This window comes from Phodopus roborovskii, unplaced genomic scaffold, assembly GCF_943737965.1.
Source record: "Phodopus roborovskii unplaced genomic scaffold, PHOROB, whole genome shotgun sequence".
In the NCBI taxonomy this organism is placed as follows: domain Eukaryota; kingdom Metazoa; phylum Chordata; class Mammalia; order Rodentia; family Cricetidae; genus Phodopus; species Phodopus roborovskii.
Genome location: NW_026126511.1, coordinates 43962600 through 43986042, shown reverse-complemented (window position 1 = coordinate 43986042; position 23443 = coordinate 43962600). Strand labels below are relative to the sequence as shown.

The 23443-nt window shown below is 49.9% G+C and overlaps 3 protein-coding genes across 4 annotated transcripts in view; 2 read left to right on the top strand and 1 right to left on the bottom strand.

The window, feature by feature from the left end:
* Positions 1 to 8158, top strand: part of Loxl2 (lysyl oxidase like 2) — an 84313-nt gene extending 76155 nt beyond the window's left edge. For both annotated transcript variants that reach the window (XM_051195423.1, XM_051195422.1), the window contains exons 11-14: positions 1675 to 1790; positions 2816 to 2952; positions 4956 to 5067; positions 5638 to 8158. In XM_051195423.1, coding sequence (XP_051051380.1) covers positions 1675 to 1790; positions 2816 to 2952; positions 4956 to 5067; positions 5638 to 5717 — 445 coding nt within the window. In that variant the 3' untranslated portion in view covers positions 5718 to 8158. The remainder of the gene's footprint in view (positions 1 to 1674; positions 1791 to 2815; positions 2953 to 4955; positions 5068 to 5637) is intronic.
* Reep4 (receptor accessory protein 4) overlaps positions 1 to 23443 on the top strand; it is an 816909-nt gene that overhangs the window by 35127 nt on the left and 758339 nt on the right. The window lies entirely within an intron of this gene.
* On the bottom strand, positions 9614 to 17856 carry R3hcc1 (R3H domain and coiled-coil containing 1). The gene is made up of 10 exons (XM_051195165.1): positions 17850 to 17856; positions 17530 to 17591; positions 17070 to 17197; positions 16551 to 16688; positions 15122 to 15914; positions 14888 to 15037; positions 13858 to 14030; positions 12465 to 12535; positions 10767 to 10862; positions 9614 to 9910 (listed from the first exon to the last, which is right to left on the bottom strand). Exons 1-10 carry the CDS (start codon positions 17854 to 17856, stop codon positions 9777 to 9779), a joined length of 1752 nt encoding a protein of 583 aa, XP_051051122.1. The 3' UTR covers positions 9614 to 9776.

Here is a 23443-nt window from a genome sequence, read left to right as displayed (position 1 = left end):
ACATCCTTTGTTACAGCCTCATCTGGGCTCTTTTCTGTCTCTGTCCTTTCATTTAGTTTTTTTGGGACAGGTTCCCCTATACTGAGGATGACCGTGAACTTCCGACCGTGAACCCTTTCCTCCACCTCCTCGATGCTGGGTTCACAGCCCACCATGCCCAGTTTATATGGTACTGGGGATCAAACCAGAGACATCCTCAATGCTAGGCAAGCATTCTAACAACTGAGCTGCATCCCAAGCTCTATGTCATTTATCTTATTTAGTCCTCAGATCACCCCAGAAGTTGGCAATAATATTCTTGCTTTACCAAAGAGGAAACGGGCTAGGCATAAACAAAGCCAGAGCCTCCTGCCCCCATGATGCTATGAGCGGCTTCCTTTACTAAATATCCCCGCAATAGTGGAGATGAGAATGTTAGAAGAGTTGCAGGTAAGACACACACATGGCAGGTGGAGATGAGACTAAAGCCAGCCTGATAATTTTTTTGCCCTAGGCCTGTATAATGGAGGATTCTGGAAACCCCTCAGCTACCCTCAGTAGCTGCTTCCCTGGTTATTCCTGAACCAGATGTGTCACTCTTCAGGACATCTGTCCTCAATTTTTCCCAAGTGACGGCATGGACTGTCGTAAACCATCAGCCAAGGGAACTGCACCCAGCTTGTACGCGCCTTGTATACTCGCTGCCTCAGCTAGCTCCCTTCTAGAACCCTGGAGATGTGCTATCCTGAGCTGCTGCCATGTCCCTCCCCGAGAACCACCCACTCTCCATCCCAGAAACCTTCTAGTCCTTATCCTTCCCCTTCCTGTTTGATTTGCTCATTCTTAGCGGCAAGCCCATGCTGCTCTCTTTCCAGGGCTCTCAGACCAAGCCCAGGCCTCCTCTCCCACACCAGAGTGCATACACACCACTAGGGTACATGTGTGCCCTTCTCTGTGCACTTGCTCTACTTAGTGACTCTTGTTTCCCTGTGATTGCTACCCCATGTCCTTTATCTTCTTCCTTCTTTCTACATTCCTACCCCCCCCCAAAAAAAAACCAGCTGAAGAAACTGAGTTAGAAAGATTTGTTTAGCTCACGGGTTGAAGGTTCAAAGCAATGGGGTCCAAGGGCAGCGGATGATGGCACATCTGTGTGGGGGCGTGCATAGGGGCAAACACACCTGAAGCCGGGCAGCAGAGAAAGAAAGGGACTATGGTTCTGACCCCTAAGACTCTCATAGGCTGCACCTCCAAATAGTCCTTAGTGTCCCAATAGCATCCCCACGGGAAAGAAGCTTTTAGTACATGGGCATTTGTTAGACCTATAGCAAAGCTGGAGAAAGATTCCATATGGCAGTGGGCTGAGAGCTACTCAGGAAGGTCCCTGTGTATTAAGATGCTTATTGTATTAGGCCATGAAATGCCAGATAACTGTTCAGGACTCAATGATACCCACAACATTCCACGAATTAAGTTATGTCATTCCCACTCCTGCTGAGGGGATCAAGGAGGAGCAAAATGTCTGGCACCCTGCCCAGAAGTTACTGTCTTTGCTTTGGCCCTCCATTTCCCTCCTTGCCACCCTTGGCCCCTGATGCCTCCGGGTTCTCCCAGAGGCAAATCACCAGCTTGGAAGCTGCTTTCAGGCAACTGTGGTTGCAGACACTGACATTGGACCCTGTTTCTGGCTCCCAGGCACTACCACAGCATGGAAGTATTCACTTACTACGACCTGCTGAGCCTCAACGGCACCAAGGTGGCTGAGGGCCACAAGGCCAGCTTCTGCTTGGAGGACACAGAGTGTGAGGGAGGTATGTTGGAAGGGGAAGGTCGGGGCTTCACAAAACTTTGAACACTCTCACTGGATTGAACACAGTCCGTCTGGATGGAGGCTAGGCCACGCACTTCTCCATGTTATTCAGGCCACGCTGGGTATCCATGAGGCCTTTACTTGCCAACTCCTGGGGCCTTCGATGGCTACACAATGGGGCTGGGGAAAGTGGCTGTAAAGTCCTCTGTCCCCAGAGTTGTTGTAACTGGAGGGGAGAGGTCTACATGGCTTCCAGGTGAGGCCTGGTCACTTGAGCTGGCCTCACAGCCTCTGCCTCTCTGCTTGCCACAGACCATTCTTCCTGGCATCCCAATACCATGTTCTTCTCCCCTGTCAGGCTGTAGATCTCTATGATGTTCCCAATTCCCCTCCATGACCCTCATGCACAAATCATTCTGCTTCTACCTCGGGTAGGTCTTCACACCTTACTGCGATTGCCCGATAGTACACCTGCCACTCTGACACACCAAGGACCTTCGCAGGACAGATATCTGCCCTCTACAATTTGCCCACATGAGGTTCTAGATGCTGGCATGGCCCACTGCTGACATCATGAAATCACATAGGAAGGAAGATTTGAACACCTATGGTGTGCACACCACCTGGGAGGGATCAAGAAGACAGATTAGATATGAGCCCGAAGTCCTGCTGCTGATGGTGTAGGGAAAAAGAGACGATCTCGTGTTAAGCTAAACAGTAAGCACGACAGATGTCTCAGATCACCATGACACTCATCTCTGCCCCAGGCTGAGGATTTCACAGGAATGCTAGCATAGTCCAGATTGGTCAGGGAGCACTTTGTGGAAGAGAGGATCTTCAGCCGAGCTAGGAGGGAATGCAGCATGTAGGTAGGGAGTTGAGTGTGCGTGAGGGTGGTTCTGCTGAAATGAGAAGGTATCAGAAACCCACATGGGAGGGGTGGGATTAAACAGGGCCGGGAGGCTTGGGGACTAACTAGAAGAGGTGAGGTGGGGACTGTAGATGCTCTTTTCTGCTTGCCCACAGACATTCAGAAGAGTTACGAGTGTGCCAACTTTGGAGAACAAGGCATCACCATGGGCTGCTGGGACATGTATCGTCATGACATTGACTGCCAATGGATAGACATCACCGATGTGCCCCCTGGAGACTACCTGTTCCAGGTGAGGTGGGCAGACCCAGGGCTGCTGGGAGGAAGAGAAGGAACTTCATCAGCCTCCTTCCTGTGGGTGTCCGGAAACAAGATTCATGAGGCCAGGCAGGGTGCCATCCTATGTGTCAAGCATTATACATAAAGCAGGTAGGCCTGAGAGATACTGGGTCTGCAGAGCGTGTTGGGAGCCCATACTGGAACCCAAGATGTAGAGACAGTCATATATAATTTACTTAACCTCAGAAGCTTGAAATCAAAATGTATCTGTGAGCTAATTTAGAGTTCCATGAACTCTGAGGCAACCTGCACCTCTGGCTCCCCTTCAGCCACCATCCTGATTTCCTCCACTCTTGGTGTGTTCTTTTGAGGCTGAAAACAACTGTGTCATCCTGCAAATGTCTGTGGTTCTCCTTCCTCAGGAGGATCTGCAAGAGGCATCTCCATGCACATAAGTGCATCTGTAAGGCTAGAGAGTCAAGCTAAGGACACCCTGGCCACGAGACTATTTTGTGAGGGCTCCCAGCTCCCCTGCCCCGAGGAAGAGCCAAGGAGCCCTGGCTTCCACCTTCCTGCAGACAGTTGTGGCATGCTCCAGCCGGGCCCATGTGGCAGTGGGGAAAAACACTGACTCCCAGTGTTCTCCTGGCATGTGGCTGCATTACTGCCTACAGAGGCTTCATTTCCCCATATCCCCGCGTTGTTTCCCAGCTTGCCCTGTTGGATGCAAAATGTGTGAGCAGAAATGGGTCATTCTGCCTTAAAAGCATTCCTAGTGGGGAATTCAGCCAGCCCATGGTCTAGCCCACAGTCCCTACTGCTGGACACTCCCTTGAAGAGCCAACACCTGCAGAGAAGTAACCACAGGGTGCTTTGAAAGGGTCCCTGGGCATCATCAGCTCTGAAAAGTAGACAGCCAAGCACTTTCTAGCCACAAGCCTCACCCAGAGCCACAGCAGGCCTGGTACCAGAGTGCTCTTATTTAAAGAATGGATTCCCATGACTATGGGCATGTGTGCAGTGCCTGGTGGCTCACGTTGGCAGCTTGCGGTCACTCAGCAGGCTGCATGAGTGTCATCGTATCTACTAAAGGTGACTGAAAGTCTCTGGTAGTCCAGGCTAACATGCATTGACCCATTGACTCTCCCAGTGAAGGGACCCTGTTAGTATCCAAATGCAGGCCACAAGTCTCTATGTGATGTTCTTGTCCCCTAAGAGGTACAATCAGCAGATGGGTAGACTTATAGATATGCCAGTGGTTCTAATGACACAGAGCTGTGAATGCCCTGGACTGTAAGTCAACAGGACACAAGAACTAGCCTCTGTGACAGACAATAGAGTTTACTGTGTGACAGACGATATGGATTGGAAGAGGACTTCTGAAGGGAGGAAGTGGCCAGAGGTGCACAGACTCAGAGGCAGGGATGGGTGGGCAGATGGGTTTCCAGGGCCCCTGTTTTGTCTCCTCTAGATATACAGACCTCAATACATTTCCCTCACATGCTCCTGATGTGATTATGGGGAGGACTGTGAAGATCACACAATTCACCCCAGTCCGGCTCCTACATGGGCCACTCCCACCCTGAGAACTTGACTTGAGCACTCATGTGTATGCTTCAGGGATGCTAAAATGGGCAGGGAGGTGCTTAGTGAGGGAGGTGCTATCCATCTCTATGTTGAGTGGGTGGGGCTGAAGGGACAACTAGGATTTAGGGAGAAATCAGAGAAAAATCAGGCCACCCCAGAGAGGGACATTTAGCAGTTTGTCTGAATGGACAGTGCCACATGGTTGTGGTTAGTAGGTTTGCATAGGCTGTGGTTAGCAGGCCAGACACAGGCTTTCCAGAGTGGCCCTTGCCAGGCCAGCATACAGCATCCAACCCAGATAGCCTGATTTTGCCACAGCCTCTCTTAGGGAAGACCCAGCCACAGTTAAGGACACGCAGCCTCTGCCCTGGAGTGGAGGACGGCCAGCAAGTGAGTTGTGGCACCCTCTGACTTGATGAATCCTTCCAGGTTGTCATTAACCCCAACTATGAGGTACCAGAGTCAGATTTCTCTAACAACATCATGAAGTGCAGGAGCCGCTACGATGGCTATCGCATCTGGATGTACAACTGTCATGTGGGTAAGTTCCCTTGGCAGCCCCACCCTCCTCAGGAGGCTAGGACACAGGACACAGCTGCCCTACTTTCTCTGGAGAAACCAGAGGCAGCTAATCTGAGAGAAGCTGGGAGTGGAGCCAGTATCAGATTCCTAGCTCGGAAAGCAAGCCAGAGAGGCATGAAGGCCTGGGTGGGGACCGGGTATTCACGGTCAGCCCTGGCCAAGGAGAGAGGGTGGTACAGAACCGGCTGGCCTAGCAAGAGCAGACCCCAGGTCTGTATAAGGGCTGGAGCTAAGACCATCAACCCAGTGCTCCTATAACCCCAGTTATGTAGGTAGGCATCAGTTCCTGAGCTCTGTGCATTGGGTTTTGCTGTGAAGCACTCTCCTGCCTCATCACCAATGTTCTCCTTGGGGAGCATGAAGGAAAGCAGATTTTGCCTCTCTTGGCATATGACAGGCCTCACTCCTGGTGGCACTGTGTCTGCTGAGTTCCTGGCCCTAGAGCTCACTGGTACCATCCTGGGGTGTGCTCAGTGGGGCCACAGTTGAGCATGTACCTAATTTTGTCTCCTTGACTCCTGCTTTCCAGGTGGGGCCTTCAGTGAGGAAACTGAGCAGAAGTTTGAACACTTCAGTGGACTTCTAAATAATCAGCTCTCTGTGCAATAAAGAAAATCCTGGGCCGGGCATGATGGCTCATGCCTATAATCCCTGCACTCAGACTGAGGCAGGAGGATTGCCCTGAGATTTCCACTCCAGACATTACACCAAGCTTCTGTCTCAAAAAACAAAACAAAACAACAACAACAACAACAAAAAACCCAAGAACAAGAGGAAAGAAAGACAAAAGATAGAAAGAAAATGACTTCATGGTCACCTACTGAGTTCAGGTGACTGTGTCCCCTGGGAGGAATACCAGTTGCATCTCTTGGCTAGCCAGATCCAGCTGAGAAGAAAGGAGCTCTTTCATTCACCAGGCACTCTACATGTACCTGTCTTGAGGCCTCAGAGGCAGGGGCATTGGCATATGGCTATGGGAACTGGATGGCAAGCTATGAGAGGCTCCCATCCAAGTTCTGGCATTTCCTAAGTGTGATATCACCAAGCTCACCACAGAAGGGCCATTTTCTTCTGGAGATGTGGCAGGTGTGAACTCAGCAACTGCAGAGGTGGTCAAGCCAGATTCCCCCTTCTTAGGTCATCTCTGGAAAACTTGAATATCAAGACCTCTATATTAAGTGGGTTTTTTTTTTTTTTCCTCATTGTACACAAAATCAACTTGAGGAAGGAAGGCTTTATTTGGCTCATGGTTTGAGGGCCCAGTGCCTCGTGGCAAAGAAGGCATTGCAGCAGGAGCATGCCATGTCTGGTTTCAAACTCACTGTCTAGCCGAGGATGACCTTGAGCTTCTGATCCTCCTGTCTCCACCTCCAGAGTGCTGGGGACGAAACCCAGGACTTCACACACATACGGCAATGTGCTCTTTAACAACTCGAGCTGCTGTCTCAGCACCCACTTTTCTCAGCTGCTGTAAACTTGTGCGTCTTCTTTTCCTTACCAAACTGCACAATTTCCTGTGTCGTTATGCTCCTGGGGAAATACCAGCTGCTCTTGTTTTTTTTTAAATTGTGGGCCTGAATAAGAGCAGTGAGCAGAACCATACCAGAGCCTGAACACGGTCCCATCTTAAAATGTCCTCTGCCAAACAAATTAGTCCATCACTCTTAATAATCACCCCAGTGCTCAGAACACAGGCAGGATGCAGCTGTATTCTTGCCAGGGCATAATAAGATTGGCCTCTAGCTCAGATCCAGATAGTCAGATAGTCGGATAGTCCTAGGGCCCCATTGAAGCCTCAGGTGCCAGGCCGCTAATGTCCACATTTCTCTTGGCATTCTGATCTTCCAAACTCCCACCAGAATAGCCAATTCAGCTGTTCTCAACACTCTAGGGCTTTTCGGGCCCAAAATTCCAAGCTTTTCCAGATTCCTCCCTCAAACCTTTTCTCAGAGCTCAAGAATTCCACAGCCATGCTTATCACATTGATGTGGCCACTCACAGCACTGATCTTCTCGTATTAGTTACTTTTCTGGTTACTATGACAATACTTGACAACAGCTGTTTAAGGGAAGGTTATAGTTCAAGAGTACAGTCCATCATAGTGGGAAAGGCATGGTGGCAGGTGCTGGAGGTAGCTGGTCACATTGTATCCACAGTCAGGAAGCCAATTGTGAATGTTGGTGCTTCATTTGCTTTCCCCTTTGTATTCTGCCTACAGCCAGACCAAGGAATGGTGCTACTAGTGTTAGGGTGGGCCGTCCCTCTTCCATTAAACCTCTTCTGGAAGCATCCTCATAGACCCATCCAGATGTGTGTTTTCGGGGTGTCTCTAAATCCCCTCGAGGTGACAATCAAGGTTACCTATCACAACCTCTTCCAGTTACACCAAGTTCTGTACCTATGCAATTATAGCCACAATTTAAAGTACAATAGCAAGCCATACATTCCAAGACTCCAAGAAGACTGAAGATTTGGATGGTTCTGAGACAGGATAGGAAGAGAAACTCGAGGGGAACATGGGAGGGGCCCTTCACCTCAGAGTCTGGTTGAAGCTCTTGCCAGCTGAGAATGCTGACACAGAGCACATTGTGAATGGTGCTAATATAGAGACAGTGTTTTTTATATAGAGATAATTCAAGTAAGGAATTAGGAAGTACAAATGCCCTTTCTCCTTTCCCAGCTGTAAACGTACAGTTTCCTAGAACTTCACCGGGAACCCCATTGACAGAAAAAAGCATTATCTCAAGACCCTTATGCTGTCCTCATGACCCATGGTTCCATCTTATCAGGGTTCAGTCCTGTCCAAGGCACCTCTGGAGCCGCCCTATAATCTGACAAGAAGGGGAAGAGGTTGGGAGCAGGACTTAGAAACCCATCAATAATACCAAAGGCTTCCCAACCCCTGTATGGCTAGTTACTAAGACACTGCTGTCCTTTGAGAAGCCCACACCCCAGCTCCCAGGTGTGCCTCACTTTCCCTGAGGGCCTCTTAGCCCCTCTAACTTAAATTTATATTTAAAATATTTTAAATAAACTTTAACTCTGCTTCATTCTGCCTCGCCGAAAATATCTTCTCTGTAGCAAAGTCAAGGACCCAAAGACCTCTAAGGGGTAAGGGGACTTTAGGTTGATGTCAATGGACACCTCCCGCTGCACTACTAATGGCAGGCCCAGATTGTGTTACCCTGTTTATTGCCGAAAGCACATACCCAGTAAGAGGAACTGGGGGAACAAGGATTTAAGTTTGGGGGCAAGAACAGTTTGAAGCTTTGGCAAAAGGAGCAGGGACTTGCTTGCTCAAATTTCAATGGACTGGGATAAGAGAATGCCAGCACTCACGTGACTTTATTCCCTCATTCAGTCTAGGACCCCAAGGCATGGGATGGTGCTACCCATGTTCAGGGTGGGTCTTCTCTCCTCAGTTGGACATGTTCTAACAGACATGCCCAGAAATGTGTCTCCCATGGGACTCTAGTTGATGACAAAGTTAGCCATCACACAAACCTAATATATAATACCGTTTTTGTCTATACCTATGTAACTGTTGTGCAAGCGTTTTGCTATTGTTACTAACATCCTAGAGAAACAATGTGCAAGGAGGAAAAAGTCTTCGTTTGGATTCATGGTTCAGTCCACTGTCAGCTGGTCTCATGTTACTGGGTTCACAAGACAGCGTCAGTCACAGCTTACTGATTTCAACTGTGCTATCGACTGGATCCTAGGTTATGCTCACCAACGGCACCCCACCACACCGCTACCACCACACACACACACTTGTAGGCTGGAGTGGAACATTCCTTATTTGTACCTAGGTTTCATTAGAACCACTGCCCCTAGGCCCAAAGCTTCCTACATCTAAGAGTGTCATACATATTTAGTTTCACTCTTTCAGGAACTGTCCCTGTGTCTTCCAAAGGTCCCTGTGATCTGGAGGGACACAGCAGTGTGTCAGAAACATGCAGGACAGCTAGTCACAGGGCAGTTTCCCAGGGAAGAGAGTGTACACTACCAGAGCAGGGCTCCAGCCCTCCCTCACTCAGGTCTCCTGTGTTAAGGGTGTGCTAGCCCCAGCAAACCTGAGATCAGCAATGACCCCCAAACCCCAGAGAGGGCCACTGTACCTCCAATACTACACCCAAGACTCAAGAGAGAGGAGTACTGTGCTGTCCTACAAGGGTGCCCCTGGGCCCATTTCTGAGGGGACATTTGGCATGCACCCAAGTCTCGCCACTCAGCTGTTAGAGCTTACTTCACTGCTACATCCCCCCCCCAGGTGCCCATAGCACAGGATGGCATGCTGGGGTTCTTGAAATGGGGGAGACTGGGCAGGTGGCATGGAGCAAGTACCAACTATTCCCCAAACAGGGCCGCTGAGCCCAAATGCCCCTGAAGATGGGGTCCTCTAGGAAAGGTGACCTGATCGTCAGTAACCACAGACCCACAGAAAGAGATGGAACAGCGCCCTCTAGTGTCCGTCCCTCAAGACCACACCTGGATGCCATCAGTACAACTTTAAATTTTTATTTCTTCTCAATTTCTGGGACCAGATCAACAAAATCCTGCTATGCCCCACAGCAGTTCTAGTGGGGACAAGAGGCTGTCCTTCGGTCTGTAAAGGCATGAGTAGTGTTGGGGTCCAGCCTAGTCAGGACAGCCAAGTCTGGTGCCTCACGATGGCAGGAGACTTGGGGCAGCAGGCGGCTCTTTCTTTCTGTTGTGTTGGAGCCCCAAGGCCCGGGCCACCAGCCTGCGGGCCACTGCTGAATCTGTCTGTGGCCTCTCCTTCGCCAGCTGCAGGAGCTCTGAAAGGAAGACCCAGTGGGTGGGACTTGGATTCAAGGCCAGGATGTTTCTCCTCTGGGTGACAGAGCATCCTTGAAAGCCAGGTGAGAGTCAGCCCACGTCTAATAGTATGGCAAATGCTGGGGCCCAGCTGTGGCCACAGCAGCCAGGAGGACCCCAGGCCTGTATTTCTGCCTCCTCCCTGTGGGACCTGACATAAACCAACCCCTCCTGTCAACCTGGTTCATCCATACAATGGGGGTCAGAAGCAACTAATCCTATATCCCCTTGCTCTGTGAGGTCGTTTTGGGGGAAACACCCAGGACAGGACACCTGGACTATTGGACATAAAGATGGGATATTTATTGTTTCTAAGAAGTCTAGGACAAGACCATGTCACCATTCACAGTGGCATGGATGGCTCCAGCAGACCTCCTCTGGGCCCATTCTGCTGGTTCCAACTTGCTATCATAGAAACTGACCTCTCAGAGCCCCCTGCCATGCTTTTTGGAAGAGGAAAGGGAGGGAGCTAACAGTTGCCATCAAGCCCCTGTATGAATGACTCGCCCCAGGTTAACTGAGGTAAGTAACAGAACCAAGGTCCCATCTAGGGTTGATCCCAAGGCCCAGAGGACAGTCTTCACGGCCCTCTGGAAAGAAGAGGGACTTCTCCTGGATCAGTGGCCAGAGGAAGAGGAGAGAAGGAGGACAAACGTACACGGTAGCTGACCCAAGGCCCTCTGCAGGCCTAGGGGAAGCTGAGTCCCGCTAGCTGCTGTAGCCTAGGCTCTTGAAGAGCAGGGAAATGAAGATGGGAACGCAAACCAAACACAAAAGCACACACAGTCTCCCCACGGAGGGACAGGCTTCCCTTACTTGGCCTCTGCAAGGCTTTGAGCTTGGACAGCTTGGTTCCCTGTGTGAGCGGCCGGATCTTGAGCATGGAGAAATCCTTGGCCATGGCCTCAGCGGCTAGAGAAAGGAGGGGAGATCTGGGATGATTCTTGTGTTATGTGAAAACCCCAGGGGTCTGGAGCACATGCAGCACCCCAAACTGCCACAGCCACTCAACACATTCAGACACAGCTGCTCTGCCTGATGTACCTCAGTAAAGCTGACAGTGTCCCCTTGTGCCCCAGATCCCTATGGAACTGTAGAGCGGGCACTGCCTGTACTGTCAGATGATGCCCCAGCCCAGTGTTTCCATTCTGAGAACAAGATGGGCAGGCTCTGCCTGTGAAAGCTGACACTTAGACCAGAATTTCCTTCTATCCCCCAAGATCCCCAGGGACAGCAGTACTCCCTGAACACTGGCCAACGTGTACAGGACATCAGGACATAGCAGATATGTTATATGGACAAAGAAACTGTGGCAAGGGCACGATGCACTCTTCGATACTGTTTATGGCAGGCCCATGAGGCAGCCAAGGCCACCCCACTGTACTGACTGGTTTTGTGTGTCAACTTAACACAAGTTAGAGTCGTCTGAGAGAAGAGACACTCAGTTGAGGAAATGCTTCCATGAGATCCAGGTGAGAGGTATTTTCTCAATTAGGGAAGGCCTAGTCTATGGTGGGTGGTGCCTTCTCTGGACTGGCAGTCTTGGATTCTATCAGAAAGCAGGCAGAGCAAGCCAGGGGAAGCAAGCTAGTAAGCAGCACCCCTCCATGGCCTCTGCATCAGCTCCTGCCTCCAGGTTCCTGTCCTGACCTCCTTCGGTAATGAACAGCAATGCTGAAGTGCAAGCCAAATAAATCCTTTCTTCTCCAACTTGCTTTTTGGTGATGCCGTTTGGCTGAAGTAACAGAGATTCTAATCAGGACACCCAGCCAGAGCTTATTCTGCCATAGTCCTCAGTGGCCACTTGGCCTTTCTTCCCACCTCCCTTCCAGAGGCTTCCTCCCCATTGCTCTCTCTGCTTCTCCCCATCCTCAATTTCAGACTTCACAAGGGCCAGGCCAAACCCAAGTAGGGTGCTCCCAGCTCTGATGTGCAGAGGCCCTGATGTACACACATGGTTCCGGATGGGAGAGGCTTATTTATAAGTGCACCCAAAATGGCAGTGGAATGGCAGGGACAGCACGGGACAGTGGCTGAAGGGGGTGGACATGGAGTCTTGAGATCACAGTGAGGAGGCTGCATGGTGCTCCAGCTTCCACAGTAAGAGGTCTGTAATCCAACACAGACCCTGGCATTGGGGGCTCGGAGTGATGTCCCCCATCCCCCACCCCACCCCAGCCCCTGAGGCTGATGTGAAATCTGAATGACAATGCACTTGCCTGCTCCCTGTGCCAAATGCCTGTGTCCTTGGGGAAGGACCTATGGCTTAGCCAATGTCACCTGTTCAGGAAATGTCACTGATCCGAACAACTAGGACAAAGACTCCCTTAGTTTCCCAGGCCACAGCCCCCAGTACCCAGAATGTGGTTCAGGCTTGCTGAGAGCCAAGCCCACGGGCTGAGGTGAGGGTAGTCTATCTCTGGATGTGGGTAGCCCTCCACCCAGGGAACCCAGGCACCTCTGCTCTCAACGGAGGCCAGGGAAGGAGCAGAGCGCAACAGGAAGCCACCTTACCTGAGGCCTGGCAGGGAAAGATGCCGATGGCATGAGTGTCATCTACCCACTGGATCTTGAACCCCTTCTCTCTGTGTGGGGAAAGGATATAGGAGTTCACAAAAGCCCGTGCTCAAGACCCTTCTCCCTTAGATCCTGCAGCTAGGTCTCTCCCACCTCAAACCCTAAGACAAAGCGAGCTCCATTTGAGGGGACTGTTGGCATACTTCCTCAACAGAACATTAAGCCAGCTCCAGAAAGACCCAATGTCACCCTGTAAACAGGTGAGCTGGATCACCAGTCAGTTAGCATCTAGGATAGAGTGGTCAGGACTGGAAGCTCGTACAGCCCAAAGCAAACAGTGAAGAACTGACTCCCCAGATACTGTTACAGCCAGGCTGGCCACGGGCTCTGAGTAAAAAAGCTAAGACTTATGGTAGGAGAGGAGATATGCCCAAATGAGCATAATGGGGACATGGCTATGGGTGGCCTTCTCCCTATTTCTCAGGAAGCCACCAAGGGCTCTGTGCCTTTGAGAAGCCAGAAGCAGCTTTGGAATGGCCCTATTCTACTAGGGGTCAGTGGTGGCCCTGTGTGTCCATATAGTTACAGAGCTGAAAAAGTAAACTGTGCCAACCCCTCAGCACAGGTGCAGAGGACAAGGGACAGTGGTATGGGGGCCAGGAATCATGGGGTTTTCATTTAATTTTATTTTATGTGTATGAGTGCTTAGCATGCATGTGCACCACATTTGTGCCTGGTGCCCACAGATCTCCTGGATCTGGAGTTACCAATGATTTTGGGTCACTATATGAGTGCCGGGACCCAAACCCAGATTCTCTTCAAGAAGAGCAAGTGCTCTCCACCCCTGAGCCATCTCTCCAGCCGCAGAAAAGGGCTTTAAAAAGCCCACACAGGTGAAGCAAAGACAAAGGAAAAATGCAAATTAGGAAAAAAAAAAAAAAAAAAAAAAAAAAGAAAGAAAGAAAGAACTCACAGAAGGTTGCATCCCTGGGAAATGAGAAGTCAAAAATCCTGTCCTTGAATATATCCCTCCAGGCTATTCCCAGCCTGCTCAGGCCAAGTGCCCCATAAAAGCTTCCACTCCAGGATGGCCTTCAGGCTACTGCAGAACCAATGACTCACTGGCATATGGAGAGTGGTGTCCTGAGACTGAGGGAATGCCAGCAAGGGTGTGCACACGCAGAACTTGGCCTGGGTCTCAGGCTTTTGAGTTTGTCAGTGCTCAAATCAACCTTTCTCTTCCCTCAGTCAGAACCAACAGGCTGACCTGCCTCAGAGCAAGTAGCCCAGACATCCACGCCTACCCTAGCCTTCCTTTCGGGGCAGGGAATCATCCAGAGCAGGGAAGGGCTGACCTAACTTCTGCCAGCCTCCCACCTGTACTACTCACTGGAACTCAGAGAAGGTGGCCAGCAGGTCCTCAGTCTTGAGTGTTGGCTTGAAGTCATAGATCTCCACCACGTGTGCCAGGTCCCTCTCCCCGGGCAGCTCCTCTGTGAAGGAGGATGTGTCCAGGTGGATCTTCTCTACCTCAATCTCCTTTTTGGTCAGGTTGGCTGTGATCTGGGAGCGAACAGATTCTTTGGCAAGGGAGAGCTGACGCACAGGGCCCCACCAAAGCTTTCCAAACTCATAGTTCTCAGGGAGAAGTTGGCTTGGTAGGAATTGGGGTATGGCAGCTTGGTTTCTCAGAAGGTGGAGGTTTTAAGGGGAGGCTGCTTGGTTTTATGGAATCCCCATTGGATGACTGTCAACTGTGCTCACTGTGTTTCACCTAATCTTGAAATGCATTTTATATACCCTCCTTAAAGATGGAAACAGGAAGGGGCAATGAGTTAAGTACTTAGTCCAAAATTGTATAGTCTGTAGAAAAAAAAAAAAAAAAAAAAAAAAAAAAAAGAGCTGGACAAAGCTAATATCTTTACTTTCCTTACTAAAATGTGATTTTTCTCAAAGACTGTACATAAGGCAGCAATCAAAGGTACCCAGCCTCCCAACTGACCCAGAGTCAACGTTAGGGCAGATACATGCACGGTCTCAAGAAAATACAATTTCTAAGGCAGAGCTTCAGGCAGGAGGTGATTTTCTCTAACAGAGAACCACACACCTGTGAGGACTGTTTCAGCTGCCTTGTGATATATATGTACTACCTTTTCCTCATATGAGGGAACAACTTTAAAAAAACAAATGTTTGCTTAGGGTTAACTATCTCCTAAATGGTCGGACTGGGACCCAAACACACAGTTCCTTCTCTAGGTTCCCTAAACAACTTCTATTACCCAACACCCAGGCCTGAGCCATTCTATATATACCCATTAACAACTCCCCCCACCTCCACCCCAGGGCCCTTCTCCCATACCCCTGAGGCCACACCCACCTCACCTCCGCCCTCCCTTTTCTGGGCTCAAGAGCCTCATCACCTCCTGCAGCAGCTCACTGAAATCGTCATGGTTGGTGTCATCATCCTCTTCATTTTCTTCCCCATCCACGTTTTCTTCTTTATCCATCCTCTCTTCCTCCTCATCCACCTTCCCTTTCTGCTCATCCATCTTCTCTTCCTCCTCATCCACCTTCCCTTTCTGCTCATCCATCTTCTCTTCCTTGTCATCCACCTTCCCTTTCTGCTCATCCATCTTCTCTTCCTTGTCATCCACCTTCCCTTTCTGCTCATCCATCTTCTCTTCCTCCTTATCCATCTTCCCTTTCTGCTCATCCATCCTCTCTTCCTCCTCATCCACCTTCCCTTTCTGCTCATCCATCTTCTCTTCCTCCTCATCCACCTTCCCTTTCTGCTCATCCATCTTCTCTTCCTCCTTATCCATCTTCCCTTTCTGCTCATCCATCTCCTCTTCCTTCTCAGCCACCTTCCCTTTCTGCTTGCCTATATCCTCATCTTCCTTACCCTCCTTCTCTTTCTCCTCTCCCTCTCCCTCCTCTTGGTCCACCAGGCTCTGCACCAACAGACTCCTATTTTCCTCCTCCACAGCCAGCTGTGGGTTGGACCCCTGCTGCATGGCTGTCTCCACCCCTTGTTCCTTCTCAGAAGGATTCTCAGAGGGCTCAGTGTCACCCAGCTCCAACTGTGAATGATTTGCATAGCCTGAATCTGGGCTCTTGGGGAACTCTGTTCCCTGAGTCACCAACATGGGAACCCCCTGATCAGCATCCGGGTCCCCAGCCCCTCTAAGCTCTTCTGAAACTCCACCAGCTGGGGCCTCTCCTTTGAGGCCTGGGATGGATGGTGCTGCTGGTTCATCTTGCCTGCGTCGAACCCGGGGCACATACAAAGGTTGATCTGGCTTACGCCCACGATGCCACCGGCCAGCAGGAGCACCTCGGGGACCAGCAGCTGCTCCCTGATGTGAGGTGTACCGAGGACCACGGTACTTGCTGGGATGGGAGGCAGGAGGGCGGCAGGGACCAGAGGGGGCATCTGAATTGGGAATCCTGGAATAGAAACAGAAGCTTCAGAGCAGGTCTGGGTCCACAGAAAAATTGAGGCATGACACTGGCAAGTCAGCATTAAGCAAAGGTCACAACCAAAATGATCCTCCGAAGAATATCTCACAAAGGCATTGTTGCAAAGGCAAAAATGCCATGCCTGACACATCCACAGGAGTTTCCCCCGTGAATGCTACAATCAGATGCTGAGTCTTTGGTTACACATGAAAGCGGGCTAATACTCCTTTTAGAGCTGTTACTAGGCTCAGAGTCACACTGATAAGATGTCCATCCTATGAGATGCACACACAGGAAGAGGAAGGATCACAGGCTGATAGGTTCTCGCCCTGAACCAGCATCTACCTGGAACACACGCTCACAGAGAGGGGGGGCAGACCCACTCTTACTAGTCTAAGTGTTCGTGTGTGTTCTCTTCCCTTAGCCCAACACTTGATTTAGCCAAGTCAGCAGCATCCCTGATGAAGCAAAAAGCAACCCTGACCTCACACAGCTGGGGGTTCCTGGCCCGGGTTCCTGACCAGTTCTACCCTCCCTGGCTAGCCAGCTAGCCCAACCATCATAAATAAATAAATACTAAAAATAAAATTGCTGAGAACCCTCCAAAGCGGTAAGATAACACACCTGATGTCCAAGTGACAGACGACTGTCCTCCTCTTCCAGCCCTCCCCAACAGAGAAGCTGCTCAAGAGATCAAAAGTTTCTGCTGTTCTGTGGATCAGGTACCGCAGGCGGCTGGAGACTGGCGGGAAAAGAAGGACCCTGGGAAGAGACCAAAGGGAGTATTAAGCCGAGGTTGTGGGTCCAACTTCTGGACCTGATTCCCACGGAGGCCACTCCCAGGTTTATAGTGGCTTAGCACCTGGCTCAGTGTGCCCAAGCCGGTCCCTGCCTAATTACAAAGCAGATCACAGGGAGCTACAGTCCTCATCATTCCGAAGAGGGTGGGCACTTCTGCTTAAGTGGGACGACGTTCGGATACAAAGGAAAGATGTGGCTGGACAATGCGGCAGAGGCTAAAGGCTCAGTCAGGTCAGGCAGGGCCTGGCCGGCGGACCAGCCAGTAACCTGGCCACAGCACCTGGGGGAGGGGCAAACCCTCCCCTTCTAAGCATTAAAGCCGCCCCCCTTCTTTCCCCGTACTTGGATAGCTGCTTCTGCACCAGGAAGCGATCCAGCTCCTCCTGGACCCGGTGGACAAAGTCATTTTCGGCCGAGGAGAGGAAGACACCGTCCAAGCAGAGAAGGGCCAGGGTGACAGATGGCAGAGCCTGTAGGGGCGGTGGACAGGGTCGGGATAAGAGTAGAAGCACGGAGGCCGCCCACAGCCCAAAGCGTTCGTGCGGCAAGGACTTTGATGACTTTTGAATCCCTGGCCGCCGTGGAGCCTGATGGGAGGCGCGCGAGTGCGGGGCCGAGGGCGCTCACGTCCAGGGCCAGGCTGGGTCCCCCGTTGCCAGCGCCCGCCTTGCCTAGTGCTAGCCGGGTTTTCCAGTTCTCGAGCTCAGCCGGCTAAAGCGCCCCGCGACACCCAGCCGCCCTTCCTGGCCGCTATCAGGGGGAGGATATCAGGAGGGAAGAACCCAACAGCCGCAGCACTCACCGCGGCAGTCCGGAAAGTGGCCGAGGCGCTCAGGATCCCCCGCCCCCCAGCTCCCCAGCGGGCTCAGCGCCATCGTGCGGCCGGGAGGAGGTATCGCATGTGCCGCAGAGGGGCGTGTTCATGCCTTGTTTAGAGGTGGGCCAGGGGCAGAGTGCTAACCCCAAAGTCACAGGGCTTCTCCCGCAAAGATGCGACCAAGTGATCATACTCTTGAGAAAGTGGAGTCCCAGAAGGATGAAATGACTTGTCTAGATTACACAGGCCAAAAGTGATTCTGATTCCAGTTACTTCCTTTTCCTTCTACAACCAATTAAGCTCACCAGACATTTGTGAACAACTACTACATGCTACATAGTGGTGGCATTATATATTCCTAATTTTAGATTCTTTTGACCAGGTTCCTAACGGAGGGACAACAAGGAAGGAAAAGGAGGCTGGAGCTGGGGAGAGAGTTTATGGGTTAAGGGGGTGTACTGCTCTCTGGGTTCAGCTCCCATTGACGTGGACATACATTCGGCATAAATAAGTAAATATATATTTTTAAAGCCTGGGAAGACAGTTGAGCTGCTAAGAGCACATATTGCTCTTGAGGAGACCCAGGTGCAGTTCCCAATGCACATATGGTGAGTTAGAACCATTGTAACACCAATTCCAGGGGACCCAAAATCTTTTCTGAACTGACAGGCATCTGACATACAGATGGTGCATATACAGGCAGATAAAACAACCACACACCTTTTTTAAAGTTTATAAGCACTGTATCCAGAATCTTCACCCCCCAACTACCCCTCCTTCTTCAGTGAGAGATCTGCAAAGACCTCGTCATGTAGAAACACCTCAGTGACAAGATGTGCAATTCAGTCTAGTAGCCACTAATATGCTGATTAGAGTTGAGTGTCAAAATCCAGATCTATCCGGCTTGCCAAACCACTGCTTATAGATATGCTATGATTAAGACTCAACACCTTAGCTGGGCAGCGGTGGTGCACACCTCTAATTTCAGCACTAGGGAGGCAGAGGCAGGCAAATCTCTGTGAGTTTGAGGTCAGCCTGGTCTACAGAGTGAGTTCCAGGATAGCCAAGGCTAAACAGAGAAACCCCGTCTCCAACCCCTGCAGCCTTCAAAAAAAAAGAACCAACACCTTTAGAGTATTGGCACAGTACCAAGAGTCAGGCACAGAAGCCCAAAATGTGATAAAATTAGGTGAATCTGGTCAGTGAGAAAGAGAAGCTGGTATATTCTAGAATTTTACCCCAAATAGGAGGCATGACTGAAAAGATTAAGGATTGAATCCTTAATCAATGGGGTTCCACTGTGCTCCTGGGTCCCCTACTGGAGTGGTGTCAGAAAAGAAAGAGAAGGAGAAGAAGATGGAGATATAGTCCAGGACCTTCCTATATAACACAGAGGACTTTCACATAACGTTAAAAGAGTCAACTCACCAACAAGTTCTAAACTGAAAGCACCAAACAGCGGACTCAAAAAACCTACAGTCAAACTTCATATAACAACAGCAACAAATGATGTTCCAGAAAACAAGTAAATGGCTGGTGCACATAATACAAAAAAAAAAAAAAAAAAAAAAAAAAAAAAAGAAAAGAAAGAAAGGAAGGAAGGAAAGAAGGAAGGAAGGAAGAAATATTTCCTTTGGATTGGAAAGATGGCCCAGTGAGTAAGAGCACTTCCAGAGAACCTTACTTCAGTGCCAGCATTCGCATTAGGCTGCTCACAACTGCCCACAACTCTAGTTCCAAGCTTCTTCGGCCTTCCTAGGCACCTGTACCACACCTGTGCACATGTGCACGTACACACATAGTTAAAAATCATCATTTTAAAGGTTTCTTCTGATTGTAAAATCATATATAACATATATGTGTCTAATGTGTTAGTTAGAAGCCAAAGATGGGAAAATAGAGCGCCTTGTACATCTCTCTAGAAATTCATATGCCAGAAGAAAAATAGACTATTATCTGTGGAATTTCAAAGGGAAAAATGTTAACAACGGAAAATTCTGTAAGCTGTGGTGTCCATGGGAAGTCTCAAAATTTGCAGCCACTGAGGAACAAATGAAGAGTTCCTGCTTGGCCTCAGATGTAGGGGACAAAGCGCTGTAGCTTGGAGACACCTTCCATCTGTTCAGGCACAGCTCATTTCCCAAAGCTTATAGTAAAATCCACAAATAATTATATTTTTTTCTCCAATGGTCTAGTCTAATAGCCAATAACTAGTCACCATGATAAAAGCAGATTTCTCTTCTCCTGGTGACTTTCTCTACTTCTCTCCTCCTTTTCCACTCAGGAATTATTAGCCATTCTCATTTTTAATTCACTGATCAGAATCCAACAATGGCCTCCTTGGTGGGTATACTTGTGACTTAGTGTGATAGCTTGAAAAAGTTTTATTCCTTCAAATTCATGCAGTAAAAGCTTTGGTTGTTGTTTTGTTTTGTTTGAAACAGAGTTGCACTGTATAGCCTGACTGGCCTTGTATGTACTATGTAGACCAGGCTGGTCTCAATCATGCACAGATCTGCCTGCGCCTGCTTCCTAAAGATGTGACCCACCACACATGACTCATGCAAGAGCTTGTTTGTTTGTTTATGGGATTTTTGGAGACAGGGTTTCTCTGTGTAGCCCTGGCTTGTCTTGGAACTCAGTAGATCTGCCTGCCTCTGCCTCCCAAGAACTGGGAATAAAGGTGTGTGCCACCACCATCTGCTTCTTGCAGATGTTTGACCCCTAAAGTTTAATGTTAATGTCAGACTTTGGTATACAAAGAACCTTTGATCATCAGAGTGTAGACCTCATGATTAAATCTCAGAGACTTCATAAAAGGCAAGGAGGGGCCAGATAGACAGTTCATTTGGTAAAGTATTTGCTGGATAAACACAAGAACCTAAGCATGGATTCCTAGAACCCACAAAATAATCGAAGCATATCTATAATCTGAACAGTGGGAAGATGGGGTTTGGGGATGAGACAGGATGCTATCTGGCTCTCACTAGCTGGACAGAGGGCTGCAAGTTCAACGACAGACCTTGTCTCCAAAAGTAAGGTGGAGGGGCTAGAAAGATGGCTCAGCAATTAAGGCATGGCTGCTCTTTCGAAGGACTTGGGTTTTCCCAGCACCCACATGGCAGCTCACAACTACCCACAATTCCAGTTCCAGGAGATTCAGTGGCCTCTTCTGACTTCCTGGGGCATTTGGCATCAATGTAGTGCACAAGCATTTGTGCTTGCAAAACACTTAGGCATATAACAAAATGAGTTTCTTATTTTTTGAGACAGGGTTTCTCTATGTAGCCCTACCTGTCCTGGAACTCACTCTGTACACCAGGCTGGCCTCAAATTCACTGAGATCTGCCGCCTCTGCCTAGAGTGCTAGGATTGCCATCACCACCTGGCTATGAATAAATCTATGGGGAAAAAAAAGTGGACTGATTGAGAAAGAAGCTGTTTTACCTTTGTTCTTCACAGGTTCACACATACACATGCACTGGGAATAGAAACAAGTAACTTGAAAAATTTGATGAAATCAAAATTGTGTGTGTTGTATGTGCCTGTTCATGCAGGTTTTTTTGTGGTATTTGTATGGTGTATTTGTGGGATGTGTATGGAAGGATTCTTATTGGGGTGTGGTGTTATGTGTGTATGGGGTGTGTGTATGGTGTGTGTTTGTGAAACTCAATTGTCACTGAAGTCTCAAGAGATGGCTCAGTAGGAAAAGATGTCACTGCTGAGTCTAACAACACCATCACTGGGACCCACACCACAGAAGGAAAGAACTGACTATCCCAATCTATCTTCTGATCTCCACCTGTGGACTGTGGTACATATATATATATACACAAAATCGATCTTAATAATCACCATGGATTGTAGAATAATATTTTAGCCCACAAATCCAAAAAAACTCAGTTATGAATACTTGCAAGCAAGAGCTGTTCCCCAGATCTGGGATGGATGTAGGGGGTGTGGCAGAGCAGATTATTCGTTACTTCCCTTTTGCTGTGACCAAGTGCCTCTGTGTATCAGCAAGAAGCTTAGGGAGGAAGGCTTTGTTTGGGCTTATAGTTTAAGAAGGGACATGTTCACCATGGCAGGGAAAGCATGGTAGCCGAAGTGTGGGAAGCTGGTCACAGCTGGAAAACAGAAAGCAGGGAATGGGACTGGACTAAAAATCCACAAGGCCCACCCCTAAAGTCCTACTTCATCCAGGAAAGACTCCTATAGGGTGCACAGTCCGTCAAGCCAGCCCTGTCAGTTGGACACCAAGTGTTCAAATACAGGAACCTGGGGGAGGGGCGGCACTTCACAGTCAGAATACGACAACACAGATAGGGGAGGCTGTAGAGAAAGGGTGAAAGCGGGAAAGGAAGGGCTGGGGCAGACGGCGGCGGCCCGAGGGGGAAGCCATCGAAAACCCACCCTTCCCTGCTCTGCCTGATTGCCTTCTGTGGGTGTCATTGAAACCCCAGCTGGTTTTTGTTGTTGTTGTCCCTCGGTCTCTAGGAGACCACTTTCCCAGCCTAGCCTGAGTTCTAGGCTTTCTTAAAGGACCAGAGTAAACGGTGTGAGGTGGTACTTGCCTGTAATCCCAACACTTAGGAGGGCAAGGCAGGGGCATCTCCATCATGAGGCCATGGACTGTAGGAGCTCATGTACTGAATTCTCTTTCCCAATACCTGGCACCCTGTGCCCTTCTCCATTCATCTCATTTACCCTTGACACAATGCTAGGTGGTAGGGCTTCTGACATCCAATTTGCAGATGTAAAAACCAAAGCAGGCGCTGAGATGGCTCAGCAGTTAGAAGCATGTACTGCTCTCACAGAGGACCTGAGTTCAGTTCCCAGAATCCATGTCGGGCGGCTCACAACTTCAGAGGGATCAAATGTTTCTGGCCCAGTGGGTACCTGCATTGGGTACATACCCACTCACACATAATTAAGAAACAAGCTAAAGCACATGGAAGACTACTTGGCCAATATCATACAGCCATTAACTTGTCTTGCTCTTGTTTCATCACCCTGGAGAGAAGGGGAGGCCCAAGGTTCCTTGTCAGGTAGGGTGTGTCCATGCAGTGGGACGCTCTGGCTGAAGCTGGCTATTTCTACTACAGCAGGAAGGATATAAAGGCCTGGCAGGCCTTGCTAAGCGAAAGACCACCAGATAGAGCACTAAGTCCCCTGGCTGTTGGAAGTGGTCTCTCCGGCACAGGGTGGGTAGGTACCACAGCCCAGGAGCAGGGTGGGAAAGCCGAGAACAAAGAGGGAGCCAGCAACACACTGAGAACAGCGGCTATGACCTGTGTTAATGCTCTGGCCTTCCTGTGCCAGGTGCTGGGTGAGGGCGGCTCAGTAGCTCACACAGCAAGAGACAAAGAGCAACACAAAACCAGGCCCTTCTGTAGTTCCACCCAGCTCCCTGCACCCCTTGTCAATCAGTGCCTGCCGTCCAGATCCAGTCTGGGGCTTACAGGTTCTTCTGAAGCTGCTTCACACAGCAAATGATGCAGAACTTCTGAGTCCTGTTGGGCTAATGCTCCTTACACATCTCCCTGGCTGGCTCACCTGTCCACTCAGCTTCAGCTGCAGACCCCTCGTGCAGCAGACCTGGCCTGCTGCTGACTGCTCCCAGCCTCAAACTTCCTCCTCCTCAGGAGCTGTGGACAGCATGCACAGAGGAGGCCGAGAAGCACAGGTGCTGGACCACAGTGTGGAGGGGTCACATGAGCAGGGACATTCTCAGTTCCTGGGAGACGGTACCACCAGCAGCACAGTTCAGGGCTGAGGACAGTTCACTCAGGCAGACAGGGCTCCTTGTGGCCCAGGCCCTGTTAAACAGCTACTCCACATTTCCAGAGGCCCAGGGTGGGAAAGAGCCTAAGTGTGGATATGTGTGGGACTCTGGGAG